General features: G+C 44.9%; 1 protein-coding gene across 2 annotated transcripts in view; it reads left to right on the forward strand.

Annotated features, from left to right (window-relative positions):
• The window catches only part of PNPLA1 (patatin like domain 1, omega-hydroxyceramide transacylase), a 50,642-nt gene that overhangs the window by 28,783 nt on the left and 9,403 nt on the right, over positions 1-12,456 (forward strand). For both annotated transcript variants that reach the window (XM_060615326.3, XM_060615327.3), the window contains exons 5-6: positions 1,852-1,912; positions 9,780-10,337. In XM_060615326.3, the coding sequence (XP_060471309.3) occupies positions 1,852-1,912; positions 9,780-10,337 (619 nt within the window). The remainder of the gene's footprint in view (positions 1-1,851; positions 1,913-9,779; positions 10,338-12,456) is intronic.

Genomic DNA, 12,456 nt, shown 5'->3' on the forward strand with positions numbered 1-12,456 from the left:
CTCAATTTTTTCCCCCCTGTAAAATGAGATATGTCAGAACTGCTGAGAGAAATGTCACCTGAGCATTTCCCCTCTGACATGTACTGTAAGCATCAGCCACGATGGCCCATGGGCCAAATCCAGCCAGCGTCTTGGTTTTTGTTTTTATTTTTAAATTTCCAAAACTGCTCTAAAAAAATAAAGTCTATTTTTTTTTTTTACTGTTTATTTATTTTTGAGAGAGAGAGAGAGCACGAGTGGAGTAGGGGTGGAGAGAGAGGGGGACAGAGGATCCAAAGTGGGCTCTATGCTGACAGCAGAGAACCTGATACGGGGCTCAAACTCATGAACCGTGAGATCATGACCTGAGCCAAGCTGGATGCTTAACCAACTGAGCCACCAGGTGCCCCAAAAATAAAGTTTGTTTTAAAAAATTGTTTTTTTATCACTTACAAAATACATGCCTTACTTCAGCACAGAAGTGTGATCCTAGAAGCAGGCATCAAGCTTTACTCATTTCTTTGACTATACTCACCGTGTCTACAAAGGGCATTGCTGATAGAAGGTTCTCAGTAATTGTTGTTTGAATGATAACTCCTCTAAGCCAGTTTTGTGACTTACAGTCTAATTATTATTTACAAAACTCACACTCAAAACCCTATTATGCTTAGCCAGGCTATGGATACACAAGATATTTTATTAATCCGATTGATTCTTTGTCCTCCAACTGTTGCATTAGGAATTCTAGCATCTGCCTTATACTAGTTTATCCATAAAGATTATGTCTACTTAGTTTCATAAAAGCAATCCACACGTAGGCAGTTCAAGAAAGATGGAACAAATGCATCGTATTCATCAGAGCCTCTGGAACTCATGTTTCTGCTTACAATCAGTACTTCCATTCTCAAGGTGGCGTGGGTTTTATTCTGGCCTGTGAGCTCAGAATAGGCTTTCCATTTTTAGAGCATTGTAAAGGAGAAGAAAGAGAAGGAAAAGAGTAAGAGGAAGGAGAAAGAGGAGAAGAAGAGGAAGAAGAACAGGATGGAAAACAAGAAGAGGAGAGGGAGAGGAGGAGAAGGAGGAAGAAACAGAAGAAGCAGAAAAAGGAGGAGGGGGAGAGGGGGAAGAAGGAGAAGAAGAAGAAGAAGAAGAAGAAGAAGAAGAAGAAGAAGAAGAAGAAGAAGAAGAAGAAAGAGGAGGAAAGAAAAAGAAGAAGGAGGAGGAGGAGAAGGAGGAAGAGGAGGGAGAGGGGGAAGTGGAAGGGGAGGAGGAAGGAGAAGGAGAAGAACAAGAAGAACGAGAACTAGAACATAAAGAACAACAAGAAGAGACAGAGACTATCTGTGGTTTCCAAGCCCAAAATATTTACTATCCGGCTCTTTATGAAAAGGCTTTGTGAACAATGTCATGTAATCCTCCAGCATCCTTTGCAGTAGATATTATTATTATTATTATTATTATTATTATTATTATTATTCCCATTTTAAAGGTAAAGAAACTGAGGCTGTGAGAGGTTGTATCTACACAGCCAAGAAGTGGCAGCACTGGAATTTGAACCCAGTCTCCAAACTCTGTTCTTCATATGGCCCAAATGCACCTTCTCTGGTTCTATTAGAAACATCTCACCCTCCCCTGCCCAGGGGAAGCTGTAAATGGTTTCACAAACTAACGCACCGTCACTATGGACACATGATCAGGAACTGCTCCCCACTTCTTAGCAGATAGTGAGGGATGGGATGCTGGATGGGCACATTTTGAAAAGCTCATCAAATAAAGCTCAAGGGCAATGAAAGTAGCTTCTTTGGGTGAAGGGACGTCGTCTGTCTCCATTGCTGCAGCCTTAGTTTTTTCTCCCGCTTTCCCTCCTTGCAGATCCTGCACAACTACTACTACCGAGGGTACGAAGATGCCGTTTCCTACTTGAGGAGGTTGAGTAAGTAGCAAATGGGGCCCCAAGGAAGAGGTGGGTTGGGGGTGGGGCAAAGACAGGAAGGGCGGGGCAAAGACAGGAAGTAGAAGGGCTCAGTCGAGGAGGCTTCCCCCCAACTTTGTGAACTAGAGATGCCCTTTCCCAGGAGTTCCCGAAATGGGTGCGGGGATCCGGCAGCTTGCGTTGTCCGGGCCAGAAATTGGGATCTTCGTGGAAAAGTGCTTTTTAGGGTAACTGCGGGGTCAGTGGATAAGCTTTTGTACAGGTATGTTTCTGGATTTAAGAACCATGTTTAGGAAAACACATAGCTCGCATCTTCCTGGAGGGATTCCATTTTCGTGTCGTTTCATTTTATATTCTTTCCAAGACAATCGTATTGTTAATGTAGAACTAGAAATGACTAGTTTATATTTGTGTAAGACTCCCAAGTGACATATTGATCAACAAATGAGAGGGAAGAGCCTGTGCCCTGTGTTGGTTTAGCAAGTGTGATTCCTATACTTGCACCTCCTCCGTGCATTCTTGTGTGGAAGATTCCAATGGCGTGTATTACATACGCTAACTCCATGAAGACCATGGCAAACATCTTTGATAAAAGGAAAGAAACAAGGCTTTTTTCATACTTAGAATTGTGCCCATAGGACATATTTCCAGAAAAAAGGATTCCTGGGTCAAAGGAAGTGTTTTTCCCCCCGCGTTGTCATATGACCCTTGCGATTGTCTTTTTTGGCAATTGTGTGATATTTCATCGCAGTTGTGCAGCAAATTTTGATCATTCTTTTGAGTTTCCAAATGTTCACTATTATAGGGAATGCTGCGGTGAGCTTCTTGTGTATATACTTAAAAATATATATATTTTAGGAGCGAGATTAAGGGATCGAGCGTGGGTTCCCCCCCCCCCCCCCCGTAGGATGTATTGACTTTTTTTCCTTCAAAGTTGCTTCCTGCTTGCCCAAGTTCCCCTTGTCCTGACTTTTTCCTTTCTCCTGGGTCCATTCTTCCCGCAAGGGGTAAGAGAAGCAAGAGAGAAGGATGGAGGTAACATGGGTTCTGGAGGCAAAGCCTGGGCCAGGATTCTCACTCCCCCCCTCCCCACCAGCTGTGTGAACTCAGGGAAATCACTTGCCTTCTCTGTCCTGATTCCTAATCTGTAAAGAGGCTTAAATCCTGATTCCTGACCCGTACTAACTGTGTGATCTTGAGCAGGTAATTCATCTCCCAGCACACATTTACATGGGTGACAGATGTGAGGACTGATTCCCAAGTGTCCAAAAGGAGGACCACCCAAGGGGTGGAGATGGGTCTCACCTACAGAGCCTCAGGAATAGGAGGGGCTGGCGAGGGCCTGGGGTCCTTCCCACCACCAGCTGGGGAGCCCCTTCACTCTTTCCTCTGTGATGGTGTGTACTAGGGGACTTGGGGTTGGGGGATCCCCTGATCTGGGGCCGGGATTCTAGAGCAGATACCAGTCCCTGCCTCAGGAGACCCGTCTACACCTCAGGTTGCAGCCTGGCTGCCTGTCTCTCCCCTAGAATTTCCTTCTCTTCCTCTCAGGGAAAGCCCTGGGGAGAGTTATGAAGTGCCTTGCTAAGCATCTCTGGTTTCCCCCACTTCTCAGTAGCCCCTCTGCCAGCCTCTGGGAGGAACCCAGAGCCATCGCCCCCTCCCCCGGCCCCATCATTTACATGATGGTGTAAACGGCAGTCTCAAAGCCAAGGACAAGACTCAAATAGTAGCATTTCGGGCATCCGCTAAAGAATTAGGGCTGTGTGTGGAGCATGGCGGGTTTTCCCAGAGGTCCTGGACTCACTCCAAGTAGGAACAGGCACAACTCATAAGGGAGAAAATGCCTCGTGCCGGCTACAGCTATTTCTGATTGCTCTTCCAATTTGCCAGTGTTGGCATGGCTTTGTCCGTGCGGCCTTCAGCTCCACCCCTACATCCTCTTGGGTGTGGTGGGGCTGGATTTTCCTCTCAGCACCAGATGCGAGCGGGAGGTATGACACATCCTGAGAAATTGTGGCTGGTGCCCAGAGCCACACTCTTAATTCCCACCTGCCATCTGGGAACAGAAAAATGGGAGTCCGCTCCAGCCTTCCGCCCTGCTGGTTTCTGGAGAGGGGGTCAGCTCTGGCAGCAAGCCACACCCGCAGTGTCGCCCTCAATGCCTCCACCCGCCTCCTGGCATCCCCCTTTTCCGCCCTCCCAAGGACTCACATCCTCCTAATTATTCCTGCCGCCAGGCGAGCTTCCCTCTCCACCCTTGGCCTCCCCCGGCAGCAGCCTTCTGCCAAAGGCAAGGGCACTGCCTGCTGGCGTGCTTGAAAATCCACATTCCCCACACAGACGTGTGCATGTGGGCGTTGAGTGAGGTTGGAGCTCAGAGGATGCCCTGTCTAAAATATCCATCTGGCATCCAGGCGTGCCTGGCCAGGCTGACCGACTCCCTCCTTTCCTTCTTTCCTCCTTCTCTTCTTCCCTTCCTTCCTTCCTTCCTCCCTCCCTCCCTTCCTTCTTGGCCTTCTTGCTTCTTTGGCACCTTCCTCCCTCTCACAATTTAACTTCTCTCTCTCTCTCTCTCTCTCTCTCTCTCACACACACACACACACACATACACACGCGCGCACACACACTTGTGAAACCAGCCTCACAGTCAAGAGAGTGAACCATCATCCATCATGCCCGAAGTTTTCCTCCACCTCCTTGGTGACCCCTCCCTCCTCCCCCTACTTCCTGTCATTATACACATTTCCAGTATGGACTTACAGTATGGACTCTTTTTGGTCCGCATTCTTTCACTCAGCATAATTATTCTGAGATTCATCGTGTTATTGCATGTATAAATGGTTCATTCCTTTTTCCATTCCATTCCATTTATGAAGATACCACAGTTCGTTTATCCATTCCCCCATTCATGGACATTTAGGTCGCATCCAGTTTGGGGCTCTCATGAATAAAGCTGCTGCGAATACTCATGGAGGCTTAGCACAAACGCATGCTTTCATTTCTCTTGGGTTAATACCTAGGAGTGGAATGTCAAGGTGGTATGGTGAATGTACATTTAATCATAGAATTCTATATACGTATAACCAGGGTAAACACACATAGCGTAGAATTTACTGTCTTAACCATTTGTAAGCGGACAGTCCAGTAACGTTAAGTATATTCACATTGTACAACCCGTCTCCAGAACTTTTTTGTCTTGCAAAACTGAAACTCTGTACCATTGATCAACAACTCCTCATTTCTCCTTCTCCAAAGCCCTAGAAGCCACCGTCCTATTTTCTACTTCTAGGAGACTGACTACTTTAGATACCGCATGTCAATGGAGTCATACAGCATTTGTCTTTTTGTGACTGGTGTATTTCACTCTCATAATGTCCTCAAGGTTTATCCATCTTTATCTATCAATGAACAATTTGGATTGCTTCTTCCTCTTGGCTATTGTGAATAATGATGCAATGAACGTGGATGTGCAAATAATCTTCGAGATCCTGTTTTCAATTCTTTGGGACGTATACTGACTAAGGACATATACCCAGAATGTATGTTTAACTTTTTAAGAGACTGCCAAACTATTTTCTGAAGTGGCTGGACCATGTTACATCCCTACAGCAGCGTATAAGAGTTCCAGTGTCTCCAAATTATCACCAACGCTTGAAATGGTCAGTCTTTTTAGTTTCAGCCATTTGATTGGTTGTGTGGTGGTATCTTGTTGTGATTTTAATTTGTATTTCCTTAATGACTAATGATGTTCAGCGTCTTTTCATGTGCTTATTTGCCATCTACATATCTTCTTTGTCGAAGTGTTCGATTCTGTTGGTCATTTCCCACTATTTAAGAATAGTTCTAGATTCACAGAAAAAATATGAAAATGGTATGGACAGCTTCCATATACTCCTCATTCCCTAGTATAATGTCTCACACCCATGAGATGTTATAGTATGGTACATGGAAAATTTGGTACATAGTATAGTGGAGTGTTTACAATTATTTCACTAATATTGATGTTATTATTAATTGAAGCCGTATATTCAGATTTCCTTCCTTTTTAACCTAATGTCTTTTTTCTGATCCAGGATCCCCTTCAGGAGACCACATCACATTCTGCCATGGTGTCTCTTTAGGTTCCTTGTATCCGTGACACTTTCTCAGACTCTCCTTGTTTTATGTTTGTTTTTCATGTTTATTTTTGAGAGAGCACAAGCAGGGGAGGGGCAGAGAGAAGGACAGAGGATCTGAAGTGGGCTCTGTGCTGACAGCAGCAAGCTCGATGTAGGGGTTGAACATACCAACCGAGCTGTGAGATCATGACCTGAGCCCAAGTCAGACCCTCAACCGACTGAGCCACCCAAGTGCCCGACTCTTCTTGTTTTTAATGACCTTGGAAGATTTGAGTACTGGCCAGATATTTTGTGGAATGTTCCTTAGTTGGGGTTTGTCTGATGTTTTCCTCATGATTAGACTGGGGTTCTGGGTTCCAGAGAGGAAGACCACAGAGGCAAAGTGCCGTTGTCGCCACATTATATCGAGGGCACATACATGCTATCCCCATGGCATATCACCCATGATGTTGACCTTGCACTTGTCTGCAGTGGTGTTTATTGGGTTTCTCCACTGTGAAGTTGCTCTTTTTCCCCCTTTCTTTTTTTTTTAATTTTTTTTTTTAACGTTTATTTATTTTTGAGACAGAGAGAGACAGAGCATGAACGGGGGAGGGGCAGAGAGAGAGAGGGAGACACAGAATCCGAAACAGGCTCCAGGCTCTGAGCAGTCAGCACAGAGCCCGACGCAGGGCTCAAACTCACGGACCGCGAGATCGTGACCTGAGCTGAAGTCGGACGCTTAACTGACTGAGCCACCCACGCGCCCCTCTTTTTCCCCCTTTCTATACTGTGCTCTTTGGAAAGAAGTCACTATGCACAGCCCACACTTAAGGGGTGAGAGTTAGGCTTTACTTCCTTGAGGGCAGGGAATGAGGGCAGGGTATCTACATAAATCTCTCTGCTTGGGAGATTTGTCTCTTCTCCCCCATTTGTTGTACTTCTTCAATTGCTTGTTTGTTTCAGTATGGACTCGTGGATACTTATTTTATACTTTGGGTTATTTTTCAATCTTTATTTATTTTGCTACTCACATTGTTCCAGCTTTGGCCATTGGAAACTCTTTCAGTGGGTCCTTTTGCCCATCTGAAAATTGAATTGTTTTATTTAGAAGCTTTTATATGTTTTTTTTAAAAAAGGAGAATGGATAATGATTTATTTCAATTGATACAAAATTTAAAAATATACAGAATAATGTATATTTTTATAGTACATAAATTTGGAAAGTACAAAATTGTATAGAAATTATAAAACTCAAACTCAGGATAGGGTATGTAGGAAAGATAATAGGAACATAGAAGGCTTCTTCTATACCTGGAATAGTATATAGTTTTTGCTTTTTCATTTGACAATAATTTAATAATTATTTAAATGTTTAAGAAATTAGGAGCACTTGGGTGGCTCAATCGGTTGAGCGTCTGACTCTTGATTTTGGCTCAGGTCATGGTCCCAGGGAAATGCCCTTTATTAGAAATATGACTTTCAAATATTGTCTCTCAGCCTGTGATTTCTCTTTCCAATTCCTTAACAGTATTCTGAAAAGGAGTTTTTCATTTTGATAGGGCCCTTATTATTAATTTGCTTCCTTTATGAATCATGCTTTTGGTGTCTTACCTAAGAAATCTTTGCCTTACTCAAGATCACAAAAATGTTTTCTGTTTCCTTCTAGAAGTTTTAGTTTTTTGGCTTTTCATTTGTGTCTATATTCCATTTTGAGTTAATTTTTGGATGTGGTTCAAGGTATAAAACAAAGTTGTTTTTTTTTTTTTTTGCATATGGACATCCAGATCCTCCAGTACTGAAAAGACTACGCTTTCTCTAATGAAGTGACTTTGCACCTTTGAGTAAAGTCAGTTGTCTATATATGTCATGAGTCCAGTTCTAGACCTTCTGTTTTGTGCCATTGATCAATTTCTCTGTCTTTATGTCAATGTCATGCTGTCTTCATCACTGCAGCTTTATAATAAATCTTGGTATCGGGTAGTCTTAGTTCTCCAACTTTGTTTTGTTTGTTTTTTTTGTTTGTTTTTTCAAAGGTGTTTGGTATATTCCAGGTCCTTTCCAATCCCATATGAATTTTAGAACTAGCTTGTGGATTTCTACACAAAATACAGTCGTGCAGTACTTGTCAAGCCATTCTCTCCTCCTCTGTAATCACCACCTCAAGACTACCCCTCTCCCTGATCCCCAGCAGAGGGATTTGTATCCAAACAACTTCACAGAAAAAAACCAAAGCCAACAGAGGGAAGTTCTCTCAACTTTGCACTACCGAATATACAGACTCACCCTTCTCTGTCTCCCTCTTTCCTCGAAAGTTAAAGGAAGCAACCCTCTTCTTGCCTAAAACCCACACCCTGCCTGTGCTCAGACCCCTTCACCATCTCAGGACTCTTGAGTCATCCATTATTCTATCTCTCTTTTATATATTGAACCCCCACCTCTCGACTGGATTCTTACCAGCAACTTTCTTTGGTCTACAGAGAGTCTACATCTGTCTTGCCTATTTTAGAAACTTGGCCTGGGTTCCGCCCTTCCCCCTCTCCTCGCTCAGTCCTTACTCCCTCTTGTTCTCACTGTGCTTTTCCTCCCTGGGCAATCCCTCCACAGCCACCAGCACAGCTGCAGTTACCATCCATAGATGAGGCTTCCAAAGGTACACCCTCACCCTCACCCCTTCTCTGAGATCCAAACCCATGTATCCAACTGCCCATTTGTCATCTCTCCTTGGACATCTCTAAGGCCCCTTAAAATCCACATGTCCCCAAACAACCTCATAACCTGTGCCCTCCTCACTGCTCCCCCGACCCATCCCCTCCATGGTCACCCTCTCAGCAACCAGCGTCCATCTGGCTGTGCAAACCAGCTACCTCCTCTCTTTCCTCAATCAATCCAGTGCCAGTTCTTATTTATTTTACCTCCAAAACAGAATCTTCTTTCTATCTCCTTCCAGGTGCAAGCCCTAAACACCTCTCCAGAGCAGCCTTACAGGTTTCCCTGGGTCCCCTAGGCCCTTCTCAGTGAGTCTTCATTCAGCAGCCACAGTGATCTCGCCAAAGCCAGAGGTAGTGCAGCATTGCCCCACCTATAAGTCTTTCATGGTCTCCATGGAAACCAAGGGCCCTCAACGTTGTCTACAAGCATGGTCTGGCCCCTGTGGCCTCCTCAGACCTATCTCTCCCCACAGTGCCCCCACCCCGGTTCTAACCACACTAACCTTTCAGGCGCTCCTCATGCCCCCTTGAACTTGTGGCATTTGTGTGTGCTGTTCCCCCTGTTGGAAATGCTCTTCCCCATCCATCCTGACCCCCACCTGGACCTTCACTCGCCCTTCAGATCTCAGCTCAAATATCACTCCCTCAGGGAACTCCTCCTGATTAAGTCCTCCCTGCTTCCCTGTCTGCTAACATGTTTCACTCTTACCTAGAACTTGTCTTGGTTACAGCTTGAGATTATTTGGGGGGTCAATGCCTGCCCCCATGCTAGACTGCACACTCTAAGAAGTCAGGAACCATCACACTGTTTTTGTCCCCTTCATTCCTCAATGCCTGATATAATGCCTGGCACATATATAGATGCTGAATAAATACCCATTGAATAAGTGAATCAATCCACAACCAAATAATATAAATTTGAGTAAGTAAAGAAAGGCCATTCAAAAGCACTAATCCTGCTTATGAAAATAATTTGGGAAATCCCTTTTTGCAAACACCATGCTGATGCCAGGGGTTAGAAATGCCACCTGTGACCCCATACTGTTGTTCTCCTAGATGATGCTTATCTCAATTCTCCCTCCAAGAGAGTGATGTTCCCCCGCGTAGAAGTGTACTGCAATATAGAACTTGCCCTTGGCAATGAGTGCCCTGAAGGCAGCCAGTCAAGCCTCCAGACAGAAGAGGAATCCATACAACTTCACGCACAGTGGGCTCCCAAAGAGGAAGGAAAGGACAGCCATGGTCCACTTGTGTTCTCGCCTGTGGAGAGACCTGAATCCACACATGAGCGTCCTGTAGAATCACCCGTTTCACCAGCTGGCTCTTCATTTGAGCAGTCACCTGCCACTGCGCTGGCCTCATCACCATCACATTCTCCAGCTGACCCGATGCCTGCATCACTCCCAGCTGTGCACTTAGCACTCAGCTCAACACCTGTCCAATCACAGCAGCAGGTACAAACGACCGGATCACCACCAAGATCCCCATCCTCCCAGTCATCTGTGTCACCCAGGCCACCGGCTGTAGTGACATCTCCAACATTGCCCCAATGTTCTCCTTCAGCGTCACCTACACAGCTACCCATGGAAGACCTGGGCCCAGAACAGCCCCAAGGTATGGACACTTCTGGCTTCTCACAGAAGAAGCCAGAAGTATTTCTTATGTCTGGAGCCCCTTGGCAAAGGTGCAACAACATGGTAGCTGATAACCATTGCTTTAGAGGGGTGCAGTGGTGACGTGAGCAGTTAGCTTTAGAGGCTTCACCTGTTTTGAGGATAGGCCACCACAAGGGGACAGTGTTCTTGACATTTGTTCAGGTTTTTAGTCCAGTGATTTTCAAAGGTTGGTCAGAGGCCGTGACAGCAAACTCATCACCTGGGAACTTGTTAGCAATGCAAGTTCTCAGGCCCCACCGCAGACCTACTGATTCAGGGAGTGGGACCCAGGTATCTATATTTTTTACAAGTCCTCCAGGGGGTTCTTTTGAGAACCATGTTTGAGAAGCACTGTACCAGAAGGTTTTTATTGTGATAGCCACTGTGCTGGGGGAGGGCTACTCAAAGAGTGCTTTGTGGACCAATGCTGGTCCCCAAACTATTTGTTACTAATTTGCAATGAAATGTGCAGAGGTTGAAAGTAAGCATTTAGGACTATTTTTAGCAATAAATATTGTCAGGACATCCGAGAGCTTGGTCATTTTCCTACTAATTCATTGTATTTCACAAAAGTACTAGTTCCATTATGGATTGCAAAAAAAAAAAAAAAGATTTTTAAAAACTGGTTCTTCACAACTAATATCTTCTACAGACAGCTTGAAAAGTACAGCTCTTGAGTCTTCAAAGATGAAGAATTTTCAGTTCCTCACTCAAGAAATCTCCCCTCCAGCAGAGGGGATGACAGAGATACCAGCCTCAAAAATACAGAAAAAATTAGTAACTGCTACATCACTAACAAAAATGGAGCGTGGGAGGTAGTCAAGTAGTCATAGAGATTAAGATCACTTCTGGGGCGCCTGGGTTGCTCAGCAAGTTAAGCATCTGACTTCAGCTCAGGTCATGATCTCGCAGTCAGTGAGTTCCAGCACGGCATCAGGCTCTGTGCTGACAGCTCAGGGCCTGGAGCCTGCTTCAGATTCTGTGTCTCCCTCTCTCTCTGCCCCTCCCAACTCGTGCTCTGTCTCTCTTTCTCTCTTTCAAAAATGAATAAACATTTAAAAATTTTTTTTTAAAAGATCACTTCTGTCTGAGGTAATTGATTAAGGAAATGCTTCTTGGAGGTGACAGGTGAGCTGAAATGAACAAGATTTTGATGACCGTGGTTTGTGAGACAGGATGGGGCAGAGTAGAATGAGAAATTCAGATTTTGTTTATTCTAGATGTTCAGTTTCAGAGAAGGAAAGTGCAAGGAACATTCAGGATGAAGAAGATACCTGTTTGGCTACTGTGGATGGTCTGTGTGGGGGCAAATGGAGAGGTCCCCAAATGATGGACTAAAGCCAGCTCATAGGGTCTCCATGGTCCATCCACCAAACTCCCATAGTTATTAGGGCAAACATTAGCACAGACTAGCATGACAGTTTCCTTCTTGTACCCAAATCAGGGGTACACTTTCTCTGGAATAGATTTGACCTTTTAATCACAGTAAAATACCAGGACCTTAAAAGTAAGAAAATTGGCCCAAGTGTTTCACATGCTGTCTTACATGCTGTTAAATTAAATGCATTTGTTTTATGTTATTCACACCCGTGTCCAAAGATAGCCATCTTCAGGTTAGCCTGGGCAATCCTGGGCCCTGAGTTGGCATTACTTGCTCATGCTGGGGGTAGACAGAGGGGACAGACAGTCCAGTGCTTCTTAACTATGGGCCATTTTATCCTCAGGAGACATTTGGCAATATCGGGAGATATCTTTGATTTTCAGCTAGTGGGTAATATCTGGTGTGTAGAGACCGAGGACGCTGCTGAACATTCTACAGTGCAGAGCCTCATGATGAAGAAATATCTGGCCCTTACATTCAGTAGTGCTGTATAGTTATGGTCTTCAGCTGGGCCTCAGTAACGACAGCCTAGGCCATCTGTGGGAGATGGGCAGAAGGGAGCCTCTCAGAGGTTAGTGTGATCTGTCGTTTAGTGGTGGCCATGTTGCTGTTAGGGGTGAAGGGGGTTGCAAAATGTCCCAGGAAAATCCATAAACACAGGAGCTGCAAATAGGTTTGGGAAAGCCAGGGATATCCA

Source organism: Panthera onca, chromosome B2 (genome assembly GCF_046562875.1).
Source record: "Panthera onca isolate mPanOnc1 chromosome B2, mPanOnc1 haplotype 2, whole genome shotgun sequence".
Lineage (NCBI taxonomy): Eukaryota > Metazoa > Chordata > Mammalia > Carnivora > Felidae > Panthera > Panthera onca.